This window comes from Eucyclogobius newberryi, unplaced genomic scaffold, assembly GCF_026437365.1.
Source record: "Eucyclogobius newberryi isolate DKJ021-1_F unplaced genomic scaffold, fEucNew1.0.hap1 SCAF_7, whole genome shotgun sequence".
In the NCBI taxonomy this organism is placed as follows: Eukaryota; Metazoa; Chordata; class Actinopteri; order Gobiiformes; family Gobiidae; genus Eucyclogobius; species Eucyclogobius newberryi.
Window position 1 is genome coordinate 21,404,991 of NW_027316389.1, and position 23,009 is coordinate 21,427,999.

The window sequence follows — 23,009 nt, forward strand, 5'->3', positions numbered from 1 at the left end:
CAAACTCACGCACAACAAGAGCCTATCACAGTCGAGCCTGTCTAGCACATGCACCTTGCAGCATCAACAACAGCGACGCACACGTACCTTCCAGTCTGGTGGGAGTTGGGCGCCGAAACCCAGCGCAGGAAACATTTTGTCACTGAGAGGAAACCATGACAACAGATGTTAGTTAAATCTGCATTTTCCCCCCATTCAAATAAATTCAGTTGGATTTAGAAAGCATAAGAAATCCTGTTTTTCAAACGTATTTGCAGCAAGAGAACAAGAGATTTGGCAGAAGTATTATCATATTTAAAAAAGAAAAGAAAAAAAGCATGTATTGTCCATGTATCGTAATAGTGGTGTGGCCTTGAGGAAATGAATCCTTCTAATTTTGGGGTTAACGGTCCATTGTCCCTTAACTAATAATTTAAAAGCAATAAAACATTATTCAATTTGTATTTTCAAAAGAAACTGCATGAGAAAACAAACATGTAAGCCATATTTAATATTATGTCTGAATATTATTACATTGTTGGACAGGCAGAAGGTTAAAACGCTTTAGTCATGTAAAGACAGTGAGACTAGTGGTACATACGTGTCATAGTCTTGTATGATCTGTCCTACTGCCAGGATCGCTGCTAAGTACTCGTTGCTGCCGAGTGGATTAATATAATGGAGGGATGATGGCTCACGAGGGTTTCCATTGGAAGCTGTGAAGTCTATACCAACCTGAAAAAAGAGGGACAGTGCACATTAACCTTAACAGCAGAGATGCTTTGTACACAAATGTTAACCTGTAGTCCAGTGCTGGCTGATGTAAAGTTCATAAAACCAAACATTCAAAGAAATGGCACTGCCGGTACATTGACCAGACAATATGGACCGCACAAGAACACTTGTATCACTATTATCATTACAAATACTTTGGTGATGGGAATTTTCCATTGCATCACCATGCCAAGGACAATTGGAAAAGATTGAGATATGCAAAACGGCCGTTAATCACTAAAATATCAATATTACTGCAATATTTGTATGTACTTTTTTGCCAAAATAATTTTATTTATGTTGGAGCTAAAATGTGAATGCCTTAATTTACTAGTCAGACTCAAACCAAAGCTTGACAGAGACAAAACCAAGAGTAAAACAAGGTTAATTTAAGGTTTTAAAAAAAATAATAACTTTTATGTTTTTTATTAAAAACTGTAAATTTCTATTGGATGGAATTATTGTGTGTAAGTTATCTGTTCTTTTCCTCTGTATCTACCTGTGTTGCAACAATGAAATTTCCCCATGTGTGGACAATAAAGGATTATCTTATCTTATTTAGTTTGTTGCAATTTTAATCATTGTGGCAGCCAGTGATATCTATATTGATACTCTATCTAGGCAAGGCAAGTTTATTTGTAGAGCACAATTCATAAAAATACATTCAAATCACAAAGGATTGGATTGGATTGGATTCAACTTTATTGTCATTGCACAGAGTACAGGTACTAAGACAACGAAATGCAGTTAGCATCAACCAGAAGTGCAAAACAGCAGTTAAAAGTGCAGAGTATGTAAAGTGAATCAGTGAATAAATACAGAATGTACAGTAGGGGGCAGTATGGGGTATGAGCAGTTGTCCACAATCACTGTGTGTGTGTGTGGCAGTCTACAGTCTCTGTATGTGCATGTCTGTGTGTGTGTGTGTGTGGGGGGGGGACATTGAGGTAGAGAGTTCAGCAGGATGACCGCTGCAGGGAGGAAGCTTTTCCTGAACCTACTGGTCCGGGAACGGAGCACCCTGTAGCGCCTCCCGGAGGGGAGGAGGGCAAACAGTTGGTGGCTGGGGTGAGAGCTGTCTCTGACGATGCTGCGCGCCCTCCGCAGACACCTCTTGCTCTGGACAGTCTCAATGGAGGGGAGTGAGGAACCTGTGATGCGTTGGGCGGTTTTCACCACCCACTGGAGTGACTTCCGGTCCGCAGCAGAGCAGCTGCCATACCATACTGAGACACAGTTGGTAAGGATGCTCTCGATGGTGCAGCGGTAAAAGTTCACCAAGATCAGAGGAGACAGGTGGGCCTTCTTCAACCTCCTCAGGAAGAAGAGACGCTGGTGTGCCTTCTTGACCAGGGTTGAGGTGTTGAGAGACCAAGAGAGATCCTCGGAGATGTGGACACCCAGGAACTTGAAGCTGGTGACACGCTCGACCTCCGTCCCGTCGATAAGGATGGGGGTGTGTGTGCCACTCTTCTTCCTGAAGTCCACGATGAGCTCTTTGGTCTTCTTGGTATTGAGAGCCAGGTTGTTGGCGGCGCACCACACTGCCAGATGCTGAACCTCTTCTCTATACGCCGTCTCATCGTTGTTGCTGATGAGGCCAACCACCGTTGTGTCGTCTGCAAACTTGACAATGGTGTTAGAACCATGTACAGGTGTGCAGTCGTGGGTGAAGAGGGAGTAGAGGAGAGGACTCAGCACACAGCCCTGTGGGACACCGGTGTTCAGGATGAGTGTAGAGGAGGTGTGGTTTTCCAGCTTAACAAACTGGGGTCTGTTGGTTAGGAAGTCCAGAACCCAGTTGCAGAGGGAAGCATCGATACCCAGGTCACTGAGTTTGGTCATCAGTTTGGAGGGGATGATGGTGTTGAATGCTGAGCTAAAGTCAATGAACAGCATTCTCACATAGGTGTTGTTATTGTCCAGGTGAGCAAGGGCGGAGTGTAATGCCGTAGAGATGGCATCCTCCGTGCTCCTATTCTGGCGGTAGGCAAATTGGAAGGGGTCCAGTGTGGGTGGTAGGCAGGTTTTGAGGTGAGCCAGGACCAGCCTCTCGAAGCACTTCATGATGGTGGGGGTGAGTGCAACAGGGCGGAAGTTGTTGAGGCTCTCAGCTTTGGAATGTTTTGGCACTGGCACGATGGAGGTGGTTTTGAAGCATGTGGGGACAGCTGCTTGGGCCAGTGACAGGTTGAAAATGTCAGTCAAGACCCCAGCTAGCTGCCCAGCACAAGTCCTGACAGACAGAAATCACAAAACCTACATTTATATTCATTCAATTGAACAATTTTGCTAACATGAATCAAACATTTTGTCCGTGCTTAGTGATCCGCAAGATAGAAACCCAAATATTGGAACACACTGGCAGGCTCTCAAGACTCTCAAGACTCTTTCCCATATTTATTTGACATTGCCAGAGGGACAGGCGTCTCTGGGATGGGCTTTTAGATTGATTTCTTCCCTTGTTTGACTGTCCTTAGACGTCAGCGCACTATCTGCCTCTGCACACGTCTGTATGTATCTTTTACAATGACTCTTCTAAGCCTCCCAAGATTTAGCTTTTGCTAAACTTAATGTCCCAGACAAAACTCGACCAAAGCTTTTAGTGGTAAAACTCGCTCTTGATCAGTGGGTCGGTGCGTGAGGCTCTTCCTGGACTCTGCAGTGGCCTTAGTGCCGACTGACAATCTAACCAACGAGTGTTCTAACCCTCTCCCCATGGACCTGCGATGTGGCTGCACTTTGAGACCAGCACAATGGGCTATTGTGTTACATGTTCAATTCTAACTGTGTCTAAAAAGTAGTTTCAGAATTGTAAATAATTTCTCTAAAGACCTTTTAATCTAAAGAAAAGGTGCTATTTTCAGGCTATCCATCAAATCGTTTAAGTAAAATCACAAAGACATGACAGAACTCACAAATCTCAAAACAAGATACAACATAAATGAGAAGTAATTTCAGTCATAAGCACAGCTAAACAACTGTTTTTAGCTTAGATTTGAACATTGCCAGAGTAGAAGCCTGTCTCACTGTTCCAGATTTTAGCTGCATAAAACTGAAACGCCAATTCCCCATGTTTAGTCCTGACTCTGGCACCAGCAGGAGGCCGGTCCATGTTTAGTCCTGACTCTGGCACCAGCAGGAGGCCGGTCCCTGAGGTCCTCAGAGTCTGAGATGGCTCATATGGCACTAGCATGCCCGAGATGTACTTTGGTACCAGGCCATGGAGAGACTTGTACACAAGCAGAGCTGCTTTAAAGTCTCTTCTCTGAGCCACAGGAGCCAGTGCAGAGACCTGAGAACAGGACTAATGTGATGGTACTTCCTGGTTCTAGTCAGGACCCGAGCAGCAGCGTTCTGGATGAACTGCAGCTGTTTTACAGCTCGTTTGGAGAGACCAGTGAGCAGAGCTGGATTTTGGCAATGTTTTTAAATGGTAAAAAGCTGCTGATGTTATTGATTTGACATTCAAGTCCAAGTCCATTATCACCCCAAAATTTCTAACTTGATTTATAGGTTTTAGAGCGAGACTCTGAAGGTGACTGCTAACATTTTCTCTTTGTTTCTGTGGGCCAAAGACGATGTACCTAAAGGACAACAGCAGCTCAGTCTTAATTTCTTTGTGCATGGCACAATTAGAAATCATAATAGACCCTACAACTTAAGCATGGTCAGACTTGAATGGACAATATCAAATCTTTAGCACAAGGATTGTGAATACATGGGTACCGGTATATTTAAAAGTACTTCCTTCCCTGCATTTTCTAGTATTAAGTATTAAAGCTGCAACACACATTGATAAAGAAATTCATGTGTGAAATTAATGTGTTGAGTGTTCATGTCTCCAGGTCCTGTATTGTACCTATATTATAGACAATGAGAGTCTCCTGTCTCATTTTACAATTCTCTGGCTACTTGTTTTTTTTCCCATGACACCGTCCCTTTGGGACGGTGCACAAAAAAAAAAAAAAAAAAAAAACAATAGCTACTTAATCTACCACTTTTGCCCTTTAAACAAGGAAATACTGTACACTGTCCTTTCACAATGACAGAAGAATCCTGAAAGCACAAGAGGAGTATTTTTAACATAAATTACCACAGGGATACACTCTGAAAGCATACAGTGTGTAATAATAATAATCTTCTGGGAGCCTCCAACATGTTCACACAAAAACACACACAACTGACACAATATGAGATTAGGAGTGACAACCCTTTCCTCCGGCACTCAATAGAGGTTTCTGTGTTGACAAGAGCCCGACCCATGCACACCGTCTTCCCCCTATCAGCTTAAACACGGCCAAACATCTCCTCTTTTATGGGCACCCAGATTTAAAGCAACAATGTTCTGCTCCAGTTGAGGGAGAAATCCGAAAGAGGAAAGCACAGCAATGGGGTAGGTTCAAATGTTTTAAGATAATACAAGTGGTGGTGAGGTTTATAAAGCGGTATATAAAGCAGCAGGAGGTGCAAGAGTGATGGACAGATGCATGCAAGGTGACAGAATCAGGGTGCTGTTGTGTCGCATATGTGCACGCTTGTATGTTAGCAGAGTGCAAATGTGCAAAACACATTTGAGGAAACAGCTCCCACAGAGTCATAATCTGTAGGTCCCAATTAAATCAGGCACACAAAAACAAACATCATTGCAATGAGACAAGAGGAGTCATTATTTTAACTTTTATATCACTCAGCTGTTATTTATTGAAGGGGAGTTGACAATCGAAACATCACAGACTTCACAGACAATGATAGAAAACTAATTTGGGATTTTATAATCAATCGGCTTGGATGTTTCAAAATGTTCACTGTTTAATGATAGACGAGGTGTATTTCTTTGAGTGGAAGCCTAAATGCTGTTGGTAAAAGCCTTAAACATATTTTGTTATTTTTTTGTTAAGGTTTTGAATTTTAGCAGGATAATATAAAGGCTTGATATACTGTAAAACATTCACGGTAAGGTCCACCATAAATCTCCTGCAAATCTCCTGCTGGGGTCATCCCTGTGTCTTGTGGAGAAGCTTGTTCTTGAGGGGGGTTGGGGATGTCTCCCACCACATTTCTTGTACACCTCTGTTGAAACCCTACGTGGCGGCGCCCCTTTTAAGCACATAGGCTTAACATGGGCCTGAATGATATCATGCCCAAGATGTGAATAATATCAGGTCTGAAAGGAGTTTTCTACAAATACTAGCAGCTTGTGTTGCTTTGTGTCTGCGAGTGCAGCACAGCCCTCTTCCTGCAGCTCGCACAGCCCTGAGGAGAGACTTTCCCTTGGTGGAGATTAGGATTATAGTCGTAAGTCTGATTGAACACTGCACCCACTTTTCCTTTTTTTCCCCCATCTGTGGGTGGCATTTTTATATGACTTGAACTGTATATAATATAGACGTGGCAATAAGAAATAAGTAGATGGCTTTCATGATTGCAAATCTTCATAAGATGTACCCAAAACAGAAGACATTTCTGTTTTGACGTTTTCTACATAGGAATGATAAAAAAGCACAAAGAATGGATTTGTGTGAGAGAGTGATGAAGGCATTATATGTGTTGAGTATGTATGTATATGCAAATGAGAGGAAAGCAGGAGGGAGAAGGATGCATCTGTGTTAAGACAGTCTTAGGTGTGTGTGTACGCAGGCTTGAGCAGCCTGTGACAAGATTAGGAAGTGAGCAGCAAGGATTTAGGCATTCTGTTTTAAATTTGCTCATTTCACTGGTGAGAAAAGGCCAAACCACAACAGTAAAATTCTGCTCATTGCCAAAAGGTTAAGGTTTTGGAAACAAAACCAATTATTTATCTTGATATTATATTTAACATCATGAAAAATAATACTGTTAATATTCCATTTGTAAATTTCAAGTAAAATTCTGACGTGAAACAACAATTACAAATGTGGAAACCAAATTCCACTGTAGTTGCTCAAATAGTTTTCATCCCCCCACACTTCACATTTGAGATAACAATAGGCTGAAAGTAGTCTTGTTTGCATGATTAATATGAATTCTGCAGTGAGTAGCTCCTTGTTTGACCTGGTGCTGTGCTCCCATCAAAGCAATTTCGGCCAATGGTGCTTCTCACTTTGTTCATTGACTGGAGAAGAAATGTCTCCACCTTTCCATCTTTTCCATCAACATTCCTTTACATCTGTTACTGGTATAATGACTTTCTAGGATCATTTCTACAATTGAAGACAAGGCAATGACAGAGCACATAATTACTACCACTTTGTATTGCTATTCGAAAGACACCTAAAGATATTAATATTAATTTAGCTTGAAATTGGTTACTTAATCTGTTAGTTTAATCTAATCTCAGCACAATAATGCAGCCTACATGTGCACCACGGCTTCATTATACTTCCTTTATTCCTCTGTTTCCCTTGTGTCCGTTTCTGTGGTTTACCCTGGATTTCACTGTGGCTTTAGTCTGGCCCCAGGAGTATTCACAACAGCGCGGCTCTCGTCCTGACAGCTCTACACGAGTGAGAGCACCTCAACGCTTGTATTTGGCCAGGCCTCCGGCTCCGGCCAGACAAGCGCTCCTCATAATGATGGCATTACCTTTTACAAGAGCAAACACACAGCATCACTTAACCCAAGACAAATGTGAGCTGTGGGGTTTGGAGTCTTCTCTTGCAAAAACATATATTCAATGCTTAAACATATATAAACATATATTTAGGTATGTCAAAATACACTTTGATTATACTATCCAATACCTAAATATAAAGCCCCACCTGAGTAAGGTTAGAGTTATGATTGTGGCAACAGACCTTAAAAAAGGACATCACATGTTTGTCTCCATTGGGACCATATTGCTTTGCTTGGTATGTTCCATTGTACAGCATTACCATATTTATCTCCATGGAGACACGTAGGTGACCCCACCAGGCCAAGTTACAGATCTGTGGGGAGGTGCGTGTATTTTTTGGAGCAAAAAAAAAGCACAAATTGTTGATGTAGACAATGAAATATAAATATGCTTAATATCACATTGTGGAACATTCTAGTCAAAGTTACAAAGAGAACATTAAGCTCTTCTTGGCTAGTGTCCAATTGCCCTAAATCTTAACTTACTTTTACATGGCTTGCATGAAGTTCTGCTCTCCCTACATCTAATAGTTCAATGAGGTTCATTTGGTCGTGAACTCTCCAGAGAAGTGCAATCACGACAACTTGTAGAATGTCTAGACAAAAACAACAACAACAGTTCTGGTCGGCTAAAAACAAGTTCAGAATTTACAATGAACAATCACTCCAACTAGAAACAAAGAAACACACTTTGTTTTAGTTGATTCAGATAAGCATATAAGGTAATACGAGTTACAGGATGCAAAAACCCAAGCCCTCTTTTAACACAGCTTTTGACGCAGTTAGAATGGTGAGCAATACTGATGGTTCTCTTGGACTTGAAATGTACCTAAAGAAATGCAGCCATTTGGGGATACTTTAACATTGACGTGTTTGAAAAACAACATGATGCCTCTCTCTATTATAATGTGATGCTGATGAAAGAGAGCACTTTTGAGAGTCTCCTTTTGAGGTACATTATGGTCAGACAACAAAGCACACTTTTTGAAATCTACAGTATCATGGAACCATCTCTGTGTGTGATTAGACAAAGTTGTGAAGCACAGGAAGTGTTGGACAGGAAGTGCTACATGATGAGGCATGCCCAAACTTCATTACCACAGCCTGTTGGTGAGAAGTCTGCTCATGTGAACAATTCCTGGTGTCTGGATGAATCTAGACTATGTACATCAACGCCGACTGCACCAACTGGGCTGTTCTGTGCGAGAGGTCCTCAGACTCAATGTACAAGAAAGCCAGTCTATTGTTTGTGAAGCTATTATTAAGCATAGCAGCCTCACACTTTCTCATAGCTCCAAAAGTGTGACAACACCAGGGACAACCAGTTCTTCCAACACAAGAGAAATAAATTTGAATGATTTCATCCTCTTATTTAATCATTTCAATTACGGCAAAAAATTGAAAAAAAAAACTATTTGAAACTATATATGAGGTGGACCAGCTTTGAACTTTGACATAGAATAATATTCTTGCAACCAAAGCTTTTAAAAGCTTGAACAATGTGAACAAGGACTTGGTGTACTGCCACTTTATGTAATAATGCCACAGAGTGTAATAATAAACCAAACTGACACTTCAAGATGTACTAAAGCTTCATTTTGTAATTAAAACAGTTGCTACATTGAAAGATAAATGTTTAAAAAATGTGTGTAATATGTTTTTATAGGTTTAATAACCTTTTATTATGCGCAGTGGCTCAATGGTAGAGCATGTTCCCACAAACCTAATGGTTAAGGGTTTAATCTTGGCCACTAACGTTCAAATGCAATACTGACTTTATACTACAGTACAGTAATAGCATAGGATGGAAATGCGTGAAAAAATAATAAAAGTGTTATTACATTGTAATTACAGGGATTAGTTGTCACTCGACGTTGGGTTGAAGTTATTTCATGGTGAACATTACAAACAGAATAAGCCTAATCTCTATTCTATCTCCAGAATCTTTTTAAAAACAGAGCTGTAAATGGATTGCTATTACCATCCTATTCATCCAGCCTATTTAGGGCTGTGCAATTAGGCCTAACTGAATTCAGATTATGATTAAGATTATTATGCCCAAAAATTACAAAAACTGTGTATTCGAGAGGTGACGATGAATAATGAATGACAGCGACGTCTTTATTTACTGCACACACTTCACTTCACTCACTTCATCCCTCTCACTGCCGCCAAGACAAGGCTTCAGGACAGTCTGCTGCTTCTTTTGCTGCTGTGTCCTGCCTGTTCCTTGGACCAGAGCTGTCCACATTAGTGACCCGCGGGACGCTTTCTATCCAGCTATCCTGTTAAGGCCCACCTGATTTGAGTTTCGGCTCACCGTTCAATGCAATGGAGAAAATGTTTTTATTACAGATACTATATTTTTGGAACATTTATTGCATTCATTTCATACAACATATACGACATTTCATATATGTGTACCGGTAATCCAATAAAGGGCAATACATTTTAAAAATTAGCAAAAAATATTATAAAATAAAGCATTAAACTGATTCTTTACTTGCCTTTATTCAGGCTATGGGTGTCCAGACAGTGGTTATTTGGTCTAATTTTGTCCCCCCCCCAAAAAAATCTAGATTTAAAATACGCAAAAATATTCAGGTACTCATCTAAGATTCACAATGCTGTGTCACACATCCAGGTAAAGCCTCCAGGGGGCGCAGGGGAAGCTTTGCACAATGTGTCAGCTAAGTCATATGCTAATTCACCTCATTTACATTTTAGCATCTGAAGATGGACGGATAAGGTTGTAAGTAACCAGTCCTATTCCACAATTTTTAGGCAGAATTAGTTAAAACCTTCACACTTCATTTGACAATTTTGGGTTCATTATTCAATTCAATTCAATTTATTTTTGTAATTCCCAAAATCACAACAACGGTTGCCTCTGAGGCACTATTACACATTTATAAGCACAATTATATTATAATATGTATCATTTCAATATAATTAGACTGAGGGCTCTGAAATGTCGGTCAATTGTTGTTGTTGTTGTTGTTGTTGTTGCAAAAACTGTAATGAATGGAATGTCTGCTATGAAGTAGGTCTTTGCTAGAACCATTTGAAATCAACCATTATTTTTTATATCAAATGAACCAATATTTTATCAAATGCAGTAGCTTTGCCTTGGCACCACTTACATTACTTCCATGCATATCACCAGATTGTTATCTTTCAAATGGCATAACACAAGTATACTTTTTTAATACTTGTTTTGATTTGGAAAATTACAATTAAAAGACACTCTGTGAGGATGGTTGAAAATAGCTGGGCCTTTGTCCGGGAGCTAATAGCATGAAGAGATGCTAATATACAGCTGACTTGTCACTGTCAAATATAAACACCTACAACCACAGGGAGAACATGCAAACTCCACAAAGAAAAGCCACTGCACCACTGTGTCACTAATGATATGACCATGTACATATGATTTTATTACAAGGTAGAGAAACAATGTATATATATATTTTTAAATCGTTATTACAGAATGCAGCAATAATATGTAATGTGGCTGTACACTAGATCAGCTATACTGATTTATTATATGACCAGAAATAAAACAATTGCGATATTAATTGATATCATTTACATCTGCAAACCACTGGTAAATGTAGATTCATGTTTGCTGGCCTACCAAATGCATAGGCCTATGCCCTGAAAATAAAATCAATCAGTTCTACTTTACATTATCACTTTGCAGAAAGTCCATTTTTTGTGTTTAGAGGTCATGATTGTTATTATGGGGGTTGCGATTTAGAGTACCATTAAACAAACCAAATTCATACAATTTCACATTTTTTTTCTATTTAAGTCACTTCGGTGTCCTTGAGTTGTTACCTTTTTTTTTTCTTCTTTTTTTTTACAAATTATGCAAAATGTTACCACCAGTTCTCCCCACCATCTTCTCTGTGCAGTTCCTTCTCCTTTATGCAAATGAACATGAGTCAAGTTTAACCCTGACAGATGCAAATAGAGCTGTTTCCTATCTGTATTTAGTGAGCAAACACAGAACGCTACAGCAGCATGTATCTCATTACGGAATCGCCACAGACATGGAGAAAAAAGTCATGCTAATATCATACTCACAGTAAACATGAGCTGGCAGCCACCCAGTATGTAATCCAGGAAGGTGTAGTCTCTTGTTATCTAAAAGCAGACACAGCATGTAGAGTTAGACACTGGTGCCTTCTGCGTATGTCCAAGTCATTTCAATTATCCACATTTCAACTGTTTAAACATCTACATGCAGCAATATTGTTTCAGTTAAGCTACCACATATCATTCCAGTAGTAGAGTCCAACGATAATCTTGTTCTTAACATAATTCCTCTCCAGATACAATGAATGTTTAGTATGGATTTTACTGTCATTTTTCTGTCAGTCTAATCCCTGCTGGCAGCTAACAAATATAATTAGCGCATTAAGCTGTCTAGTGCATGTGTTGCAAATGTCTTTGTCCTGGTATTTTCTGTGTCTGTGAAAGAGTGGAAAAGATTGGTCATGATGAAAGATAGAGAAGCATCAATTATGAAATCATCAGCGTCCACTCAAAGGCTCACATATTCAGGGCAATGATAACCAAACACCAAACACTAGGTCAAGTCCCAAAGAGGGGCTTCAAACCACTTTTTACATGACAAACTCATTTTGAATTAAATAAATTAGATAAAAAGCTATCAAAGATGTCAAACTAGATTTTGATCCTAGGGAAAAAACGTGATTCTCGATACAAAAATATTGATACCCCAATAATAAAACTAAACTCATTCGCATTAAGGAAACTTTCTCCACTGCTTTTGTCTGGTCTTTTCTTAGCTCTGATGGAGATCAATCTATTAATTCATCTATCGTTCTATCTAAGTGTCAATACTAGTGTCAGTATTGATACCAATCTGGGTATTGATTTTATTGATTTTTTAATTAAGAGTGATTTCACCAGCAGGTTCCTGTTACAATTACCAGTGATCACTTTTAAATGTGAATATAGATATAGCTTGACACTAGGGCTCCAATATTAATCACAATTGATAACATTTTGATAGCTCAAATAGAATGGACGCAATTTTTGAAGTACCACACAGTCCTCCACAAACAAAATATCCTGTCTTATTCGTAAACAACTCGGATCTGTGCATTACGGCGCGGAGTCTAGAACACCACGCCGCGCATGGAATTTTCACTGACTGTGGTACGATGCATAAAAACATTTAACCCTGTAGTTTAGATCTGTACAAACATGTTCTGAAAGGCCTGTTTCTTGTATTCGTTGGCTTGTTCATAGGCCTATTTCACTATTTGTGTCAGTTCTCCTGATGCATTTAAACTTTGAACTTAATTATATTACCTAAATATAAATTGCAAATCTAATCACAATCACAATATTTGTCAGAAAAAAACACAATCAGATATATCCTACATCATAGACACACACAATCATAACTTTTCTTTTTTCTTCCTGATTTTCTGTCAAAAACCTTGACAATGGTAGATATACTACGTTTATCAGTACTACAGTACATACAACATACATTAAATTCACCGACTACAACAGAGCTCAAGCACTTTAACCCTCGATATAGTTCACTGAGATTCTTACTGGGATTTTTCATGGTTTTGTATGGTTCCCAAAGACGTCGTAATCATTCTATATCTGAGCACACTTGGCTATTACAAGTGCTTGGACAGAAAAAACATGACTGAATGGATCAGGGAGGTCTTGCTGGCTAATCAGAGCTCATTGAGTTTTGGAGTAGAAGAACCTCAAAATGGAATAAAACAGAGCATATACAATCAGTGGTTGGAGACTTTGACATTTTGCATTTTACAACAATAGACGGTGCATTGAATAGAAAAAAGGTTACAATTATGTTAACCTTTATTATAACCTTTTGATAGTTAAATGCGCAATATATAACTTTTCAGGCAAAGCATTACATCTCCATGGAGACAAGCAGGTGATGGATCTTGCACCAGAACATTGACATGGTACACATTTAATTTGGAGAATTGAATTAAGATTATCCTTTAACAAAAAGCACAAAACAAGTATGTGATAATTAGAGGTTAACGCTCACCTTGCACGACTTGACAATAATAAACCCAGAATTTTTATAGTTTTTCTTCTTCTTTTGTTTCTTGGGGTTGATGCAGTCAAACTCCACCTGTGAACAGCAACGACATCACATGTTTGTGTAACTGAGGTGGCACAGAGGTAGCAGCAGAGATGGTGTGACCGCCCACAAACCACTTTAATGTGACTGCTTTATAGCCAAATTACATTTTAAAACATTTTTTAAGTGATTGGTGCTGCAAGATACCAATCCAAAATCAAGTCATTATATATGTCAATGTGAGGATGAAGTTTTTCCTTATTGAATTAAATTCAAATGCAGCAAAGGTGTCCACGGCATTCATCCATAGAAATGTGAGGAAAAGCATTAAGACAGAAACAGATTTGATCAAAGCCAGGAGGAGCGCGCAGACAGGTAGCTCTAAATGCTTTGTCGAGTTACGCGGCTCAGCTAAAGTCTGTTTTTCCCGTTGAAATACACCTCCTATATTCTGATTCTCCTCTCCATCCCCCTCATCCCCGTCTATGGCTTACTCGCCTGTTATTCACCCAACATCATTAGCACACATGAAGAGACACTGTGCGAGAACAAGGCACAAGGTGGATTTGGCATGAATTCAGTTTCACAAATTGTGCATGCACAGACGCACACGCAAATACAAAGTTACTTCTGAATGAGGGGTCCCCCGTGCTATGCCTTTAGCCGAGCAGGCCCAGGCCCTCCTTGTATTTTTAAAAAGCTGTTATGCAAATCTTCCCCTGATTATTTCTGTTTTGGTGTTGACACAAGAAATGAGGGGGTTTAGACTGCAAATTAATTTTGCATGAAGGGGAGTATATTCGATTAATTTGTACTGAAGCAGAACTTTGGGGCCTGGAACACAAACACATTTACACAGGCACTTGTGAACACACACATATTTACTTTTAAATACACGGCTTGTTTAATATTTCAAAATGTCATTCACATAAATTATGTTCCTAACTGTTATGAATCCTATACTGAAATGAATGGACTTGTAAATGAGTAAATACATTTTCTTCCACCAATAAAGTATATTGTAAAAGCATTTTGAAACAAAACCTAATTGTAAAACATTTTGTGATGTAGTTCATAAGGGTTTGTACCTCCACTCCATTCTGGGCTTCACTCATCTTGGCAGCAGTCGTCTGAAACTCTCCAATAAAATCATGTCCTCCGTCGTTATCATAGTCGTAGCACAACACCTGCCAGCAGGAAGTATTAGCCCCTTTTTCTTTTCATGTCAAAAAACACCATTTGCATTGTGACAAGATGCACTCACCTTTATGTTTCTGTGCACATCCCCATTGCACAGAGAAATAAGAGGCACAGTGAATGACTTCCATGAAGGGTCTAAAGTGTTCTTTATTACCTAAATAACACAGAAATTGGCACTTCTCAGTAAAAGTAAACAGTGTGAAGTATGCCAGTATTCCAAATACACCTGTAAGTCACCTTGAGCACTGCTAAGTGGATGGGTGATCGGGGTTAGAAAGCGGTTTGGTTGACAATGACAACAATAATGACAGTCATCAGGAGGCATGACTCACCTCTGTCCTGTGCACCAGCATCCACTTGCCGTCTTCTCCCTGCTTATGAAACTCCAGGTAGGGGTCTGACTTGCCAAAGAAATCCTGCAAAAGTAACAGCGCAAGACTGATTGTATTATTTTTTTTAAACAATTTGTAGTGTTTTGTTGATTATGCATTGGATTGTACTGAATCTTGAAAGAGGCTCCAAACATTTCCAATAAAAAACAAAAACAGTGTCCAGATGACTACAGCTGAATCTTTTTCTACCTGGGCACACTCCTGGATTACACACACTTATTTCCAATGAGATAATTTACTAATGTTTTTATTCTCAAAAATGTGATTATCAATGGGAAAAGAACCAATTAATAGAATATCATCATGTTTAAAAGACCCTTTATATTTTCTCAATAGAACTACAGCGTCCACTGGAGTTGAACCAAAAATAAACAAATCCTACACAGACTTTATTTGATAAAAATAAATAAACCTTACGCCTATTGGTTGGCAACACGGGTGAAAAGTGTGATAGCTTGTACTGTAGATGTGCTGTGAGTGGGCTTTAGGTATGTGTGTTCATATGCAGGAGGTCGAAAAACCTACCTTCTTATCCAGTTTGCGCCCACTCAGGATTAAAGTGATGATTCTGTTGTCAGACAGCTCCTGAGCTGTTATCTAAAACAACAATATGACATTAGCAACAACAAAAACAGTGGCACCTACTGTACGGGCAATAGCAAGAGCATCAAGAGCAGCCGTGACAGACATCGCAGACTATCATCAGACACGGCACAACAACAGGCCCCTTATGTAATGTCACTACAGCATTTACAACGCTTACCATAATAGATCCTTTACCAGCCGGTTTTCCATTGGCCAAGATTAGTGGTCTGTGTAGTTTCTTATTTGACACAATCTGGAAGACAGCAAAAACATTCATTATTTGAATGTGAATAAATCAGTGTAAATGATGAAATATGCTAAAGTGATGATCAGAGTGATGGAGGTGTATAGACTTTTAAAACATGGAGGAGCACTTCCTGGATTTTTACCTAACGATGTAAAAAGGTCAAACTGATCATTATTCAGCTCCTGAGAGGGAGACTTATGTATAATCACGCAACATGCATGCACACATTAACTATTACTATTACAGGGTATTACAAGTATAACTAATTGTGTGACAAAATGTTGTGTGCAATGAGTGCAATATTAATCCTTTCCTTCTTTAACACTGTATCTCTTTATCATAGCAAGATGATTTGGTAGATATTCTTACTCCACCCACAGCCACAGTTGAAACAAGCTGTTAAACAGTTTGCACTAAAATGGCATCAGTGGACTACAAAAAATAAAGAATGCTTCTGAAACATAATTTACTTTATTTTTATAATAATTTACAAAAACAAATTGTGTTTAGTCCTGCTTTAAATTAAGTCAAAGGAAGATCACTCAATTGAACTGCAAATACCTTGATATTTTATTTGATGATTGTGTCTTTTAAACAACATATTAAAAATTACTTCATAGGCTAAAATTGAAATTACATTTTTACTTAAGTATAAAAATCATGTTTGCCATTTGAAGCCCGTAAGAAGTTTGTTACTAAATTTAAACTTTTATGTCTGTTCTTGACTTTTGATGTGACATATGAATGCTTCTGCTGATGCTTTGGACACTGTTTTTCAAAGTGCCGATTGACACACTAGTACCTTTTAATTTACAAATCTATTCTATTCTCTCCAGCAGCTGTGAGGAGCAGCAGCAGCTACAGCCTGCGCTCTCAGGCCCAGGACGCACAGAGTCTTGGAACGAGCTGGTTTCATTGGATTCTTACTTTCAAATGAACATGAAACAAAGCTTGTTTTATTTGATACTTTTTGATGATTGATTTTTGGTGTGTATATGTGAAATGTCGTGAGTTATTGTTGCGTTATTGTGCTGCTGCGGCTAGGACACGCTTGCATTTTTTTTTTTATCCTGTTTGAATAAAATACAAATTAAAAATTAAAAAGTCAAACATTCAAGTACAACATTAGAGTATGTCCAATCATTGCCATTAGTGTAATGTTTGTATTGTATATGATTGCTGTCATACCACTCCCAAATTGCAGATGAACTCGCCGAGAAAGTCGTGCTCATAGAGTTGTGTTGCGCACTTGTCTTCATCAAACATGGCAAAGCGTAGTTTCTGGATCTCCTCAAAGTGATAGTCCACCTGGAACTTCTTTCCAAACACTGGGTTCAAGTTGTTCACAGCAGTTTCAGTTCGGCTAAGCTGTAAACCAAAACATACGGGTGCCAACATGAGACAGAGGAAAAACAATACTCTATTATACTCCATTTAGACTTTTGATAACTATTTAACAACAGAAAGGCCAGTTGGTTTCCTTTTAATATATACACAATGGCGCACTGGAAAAAAATGTTCATACAATAAGCTGGGGGGAAAATGGGAGTAAATCTGCATCTTTTTATTTAATTACTTATTACTCATTTACTTCACCCAACTCTGTTTGCTTATTTTCTCATACTTTTATTCAGAAACTGTTGTTTACATGAGTAGGTCCTGCATGGACATACTACACGTGTTCATTTTCATTTATCTGCACAGCCTGCAGACAGTGGGGGCGGGCGTGTGAGAGCAGTGGGAGAATCTGTAGTTTACTCTCAAACCTCTGAACCGGGTTGCATGACTTATCGAGCTAATCACAATTAAACACAAAACTACATTTATATAAGAGTCACAACACATCATTCTCTGCTTCTGTCTTCATGAGGCAAGATAAAGATATATATGATGAATATAGCATTAAAATTTGAGAAAAAAACAACTTCATATAATATATGAAGTTGTTGGACATAATAATAATAAATAAATAAAATTTGCTGTTAAGCGCATTTTTATTTAAAAAAAAAAATCACTCATCACAATGTCAAATAAGTCACAAATGTAACATGGAAATTCACATGCGTAACATTTTGTATGTGCGCATGCTTCATAAATGAGACCCCTGGCCAGTGTGAACCGATTTCTTCTGTTCTTATTTCCTCTGTGTACTGCAAAGACAGAAACAACAGAGCTGGCTGACTATGACAAAATATTTACTCTCAGCCTACTTTGTTACACATAACCATTCAACCGAGTTTGACCATTTTTTACTGAGGAAACATACAAATTCTCCCATTTGTGCTCGCTACATCTGAGTCTTCAACAAGGTAGAGATTAGCTTTAGGATTTGGAACTTGCAAGAAAAAGAGACTCAAAGGATTTAGTAAATAGCCTGATTAGTCAGCCACTGTGCCACGTCATTTGCATTGTGAGCTCTACTGTTGTGGTCTTCTACTGGACTTGGGACCGTCCATCACGCTCACTCTCCTCTTCTGTGCCTCCCCCCTTGTTTCCCCTTATGGGGCCAGCTGCTTCTCACACCTCCATCTCACGGGACAAAGATAGACAGAGTGACATGTGGGGATCAGGAGGCACACGGCTGGGGTCAGAAGGATACAACATTAATACTGGAGATATTCTTCCTGAGGCACATCCTGTACTGAAAGCCTAACCCCAAAGACTTGCCAAAGCTCTTACAGCTGCACTATTTGCTCAATTCTATCTCATCTATACCAGCTATGGACCAGCACAAAGAGGACGAGTCGTGTGGGTATGATATGGTAAAATATAATCTGATCCTAAGATCAAGAAAAAACGGAGGCGCTCGGTGCAACTGACACAAACTGCAAACTGTGTGTTAGATTATTTACAAAAATAAAAGGTTTCAAGTCTTGCATCTCCTCCTCCGTCTTTCCCTCGTTCTCGGAGCACTAAGCTTTTGTTTTCCTTCCCGTTGCCATAGAGACCATGTGCAGTCTAACATTGGAGGCCGGTGCCCTGCTGACCGACAGCGCTCCCACCTCGAGGCGCTCGCCTACACTCACAGACACAGCACACTGCCTGCCCTGTGGACCTGCAGCAGCCTACACTAACCTCCACTGCATCAGCACAGTTTTCCTTTTGCTGTGCTGCTCTCAAAAATAATCTATCAGACCAAATTGTAAACCAAGCAGCACAACAAAACACGTCCAACGATTCATGTGTCAGCAGGAGAGTTGTCTCTAATCTCGGTGCAGCTATTCAAATGTTATTATTTAGAAACATATACTGATGATCTTATTTTTGCATTCACAAGCTTGACAGATACTTGGAAGCCCTTTTTAGGACAGTAGCTCCTTCAGAGCCTCTTGCTTTGAAGTGGGACTGTCTCCCTGATATCAGGGTGATGTCCTTGTTGTGGAGGTAAGACGAGAGGAGAGGCAGTGAGCGCCAGAGGAGGACAGACGGATGCACAGAATCACACCAGTGAGTCATTTACAGTTGTCACTTGGCTGCACCTGCTTTTCTTCTGACTGTTAGCAAGCATATTGAGAAACTAACCTCGCAGATGTAAGAGTCACACTCATACAGCACAAATACATATTTCTGTAATATATTGTGGCCCTATAGTTTAAACTCGTCTTCAAATTTAAAATGAACATTGTACAATTGATGTTTCTGCATCATCTTTCTCGTTGTGTGCATGGATATAGATATGTTTGGCGCAGATTTGGCACGGCATCTGACAACAACCTCTCTATCTAGATTACTGCCAGAGGAAGATCACCGGCCTCGAGACTTCTTGGTATTTCTTCATATATTAGTGTTCAACTCGCTTGTGTATTTGTACCCAATACTTTTCTACAAGTTAGTGAGACTGAGATGTTTGCTTTATATGTTCCACAGTGGCATTTCACTCATCCATATCTCCATGGAGGCAAGTTAAAGATACCGCCAGTCCAAATTACCGGTAAGATCCGTGGAGAGGCAAGCCCCCAAAACACATGTAATTGATCAATTTGAGATAGATAGTTTTGACGTATTACTATGGAACATTCCAGGCAAAACAATAACATCGTTGGAAAGACACTCAGCCAGAGAAGTTACATAGTGCACCTTTAATGCAGTAATAGGCAGCACATTATGACTCTCTCAACTCTCGTGCCAACTTACCAAGCTCAACATGCACAGGCGTTTGCCAGATGGCCGAGACTTCATGTTGCTGGATTTGGCTCAAAACATGCGCCACATTCAGAGAAAAAAAAAACTACAAAGACTACAAGTGGCATCGGGAAAATAAACCTTGAATCCCATCACATGCTGCATACTTTCAGTCTTCAAAATCTCCCAACCCTGTACCATTTGTCTGATAATGTCCTCTCAGGAAGAAGCATGCTGATAATAATAATTTCATGAAAAAACAGATCAAACTGGTTCTGCTTGACTCTCCTCCATCTTGGATCCATGTGATATAAAGCTGGTCTTCCCGTTTGCGTTGTTGACCATCTGGTGGTGTTACCGTGTCAGTCTTACCTCCACCCAGTTCCCGTCCACCTCATGGAACAGGACGCAGAAAGGGTCCGATTTGGAGGCTACATCTCGGTCCAACAGGCTGGTTGCAGTGACGGACATCTCCACTCGCGTGACACAGTGCTGAGGCCCCACGCGGCTCTGACCGTCGGTGGTGGAGCCCAGAGTGTAGGCCATGCTTTTCACACTCGATGATCCTAAAGTACAACAGGGAAAAGGTTGTGAGCAAATGATCGGAGCTATTAAAAGAAAGAGATTATTTGTTACACAGATGGGACAACGTAAGCACACAAATTGACCAGGATTTGTGTACATTAGGTGCTTGATTATGGACAAAATATAATCACAAATATTTGAGTCAACTAGATTTGAAATCATTTTAAATAATTATCTCTGTAATTTCAAACCAGTTGCAGAAGAAAGATTAGTCGTGTTTAGTTGTTTTAGAGTTAAGTAGTGTTAAGTTTTTATTTTTATTACTTATGCTTTAAATTACATTGAGCAAAACAAGCGTCCATATTATAAGATGAATTAATGGTGAATTTTACAGAAGTTTTTTTTCTTTTTCTAATCATAGAAATAATCATCAGAAATAATTGCACATATTGATCAAATCGGATAGTTGCACCGCCTTTGCACATCACAGCAAAACATCAACTTTGCATGGGTTTTACAGTTTAGAAACATGTTATTTTTTTTATCTATATGAAGTAGTACTCCACCTCATATACAAAAAAAATTCTATTTAATTCACTTAGCCACAGTGAATGATTGTGTAGGTCCAAGGATATTCAAAGCCAACAAGCCACTGTGAGATATTATGACTTTGAAATAAATAATATATCTGGTAAATATGTAACTGTATTAAAAGAGTCCCCGGGGACTTAAGGATAACCAAGCAGTGTTGGTAAAAGAGGTTTGCGGTTGAAGCTGTGTTAAAGGATGCTGACTGTTGCTAAGATACTAATGTGTCATAACCAACGAATACTCCTCCCAATCTGCCCTGTGATGTCACACAGTGTGGAGCTCAACACAACACTCATTCATTCACACGGGCATGGATCAGCCGGTCTTTCCATGTTCATGCATTCATCCACAGGTACACTCACAACATCAAGATCCTATACAGCCCCTCTTGTCTTGAGTGGACCCCTAATTCTTCATGATAAAATGTTCCGCAAAGAACATTCTTCGATTCGTCTTTCTTTTAAAATCTGAAACCATTTTTGAAACCAGCCAGGGGTCTCCGTACCACTCGTTGGGAAACATTTTCCCAAGATGCAGCCATTTAGATCTGCTTTAAGCTAAAACCTGAACAGCTTCACACACCCACATCTCAGCAGTCCCAAATTGCTGGAGGTAATAGTTTAATCCTTTGCACTATTAACACTATTATCTATAACACTTTAATACTTGGCCTAGTATGATTTATAATGTATTTGCCCTGTAGGTTTATTTACACGTTTCCATCATAAAATGCATTGATTCCACACACACACACACTTAACATGGACGCTGTCTGTCCTCTTATCACAGCAGACTTTTACACACTCATTAAGTCTAATTACATGTCCTGCCTGTCATGTTCGCGCCAAAGTAGCCAACACAAAATGAGGAGCATAAACAATCATTTAGTGGAGAGTAGAGTTAAATAAGGCGTTTTCATTTTTTCTAATTTAATAACAGTTAATGTTCTAACAATTGAGGCATATTTTTCCACTCCACAAATCAACTTGCTGTACTTGTATTCCTTAAATAAACGTAAACACAATTGGACTGAAAATAGTGCTGTAAATTCAAGTATATGGGTAATCTATAAGGTATACTCACCTCACTAACGACGATCAACTTCTGCTTTAGTAGATTTTTATTGTTTTACTTTTGCGCACACTGGCCAAAGAAATAATCCGTGAAATTATTTTTTGTACAAGATCAAAAAAATACAACTTGTTTCTGGCATTTTGTCTACAATAATCTGGCAAACGCAACAGTGTGTCTGTAAATCATCCCCGGTGATGGAACGCTCTTCCCTGTGCGCACCGCGGCTGTCGGATGCAATTGCGTAAAGTGCGCATTTGTGGCGCCTCATCGGAAATCCACGTTCAAAGTAAAAGATATTCCTCCATCCTTGTGTACGGTGTTGCTTATTGAAAGTGTAATATGTAAATTTCCAAATGTCTCTAGTTATCTGTAGTTGTTGAGATTCGGTGCTGAGGACAAGTGTGATGTAAAAAAGAAAAGGAGGAAAAAAGAAGAAAGAAAAGAAAATGCATGCACTGGACCTGCTCCTTACATGTTTGAATATGCCACTAGCGCCTCTCTGTGGCAAACATAGTTATTGCAGTCACTGGAAGATCGAGTTGTCCTTATCTGTGTGTTCATTTGAACTTTATATAAAACATTTAAATAATGATGACATTTTAGGCAGGACAATACTGCATCTCCAATCTCAACCATTAGGATAGGCCAGAAAGCAATTCTACGTGTTGGCATTTGGAAGTGTTGTATGACATTAATGGCTGTTCCCTTATGGCTGTTACAGTATGTCAAAAATATTATAATGTATACCTCGACCCCTGTGCAACAAGAAAAAGAAAAGCTAAAATGCCATGGCTACATTCAAGAGGAGTGAAAC

General features: G+C 39.3%; 1 protein-coding gene across 1 annotated transcript in view; it reads right to left on the reverse strand.

Moving 5' to 3' along the window:
* Positions 1-22,612, reverse strand: part of cpne2 (copine II) — a 30,255-nt gene extending 7,643 nt beyond the window's left edge. The window contains exons 1-12 of the mRNA XM_072435715.1: positions 22,205-22,612; positions 20,378-20,571; positions 17,072-17,251; positions 15,815-15,889; positions 15,577-15,648; positions 14,992-15,075; positions 14,724-14,813; positions 14,548-14,646; positions 13,424-13,510; positions 11,437-11,496; positions 581-714; positions 88-142 (exon numbers count right to left, since the gene is read on the reverse strand). Coding sequence (XP_072291816.1) covers positions 88-142; positions 581-714; positions 11,437-11,496; positions 13,424-13,510; positions 14,548-14,646; positions 14,724-14,813; positions 14,992-15,075; positions 15,577-15,648; positions 15,815-15,889; positions 17,072-17,251; positions 20,378-20,551 — 1,110 coding nt within the window. The 5' untranslated portion in view covers positions 20,552-20,571; positions 22,205-22,612. The remainder of the gene's footprint in view (positions 1-87; positions 143-580; positions 715-11,436; positions 11,497-13,423; positions 13,511-14,547; positions 14,647-14,723; positions 14,814-14,991; positions 15,076-15,576; positions 15,649-15,814; positions 15,890-17,071; positions 17,252-20,377; positions 20,572-22,204) is intronic.
* Between the last annotated feature and the right edge of the window lie 397 nt (positions 22,613-23,009).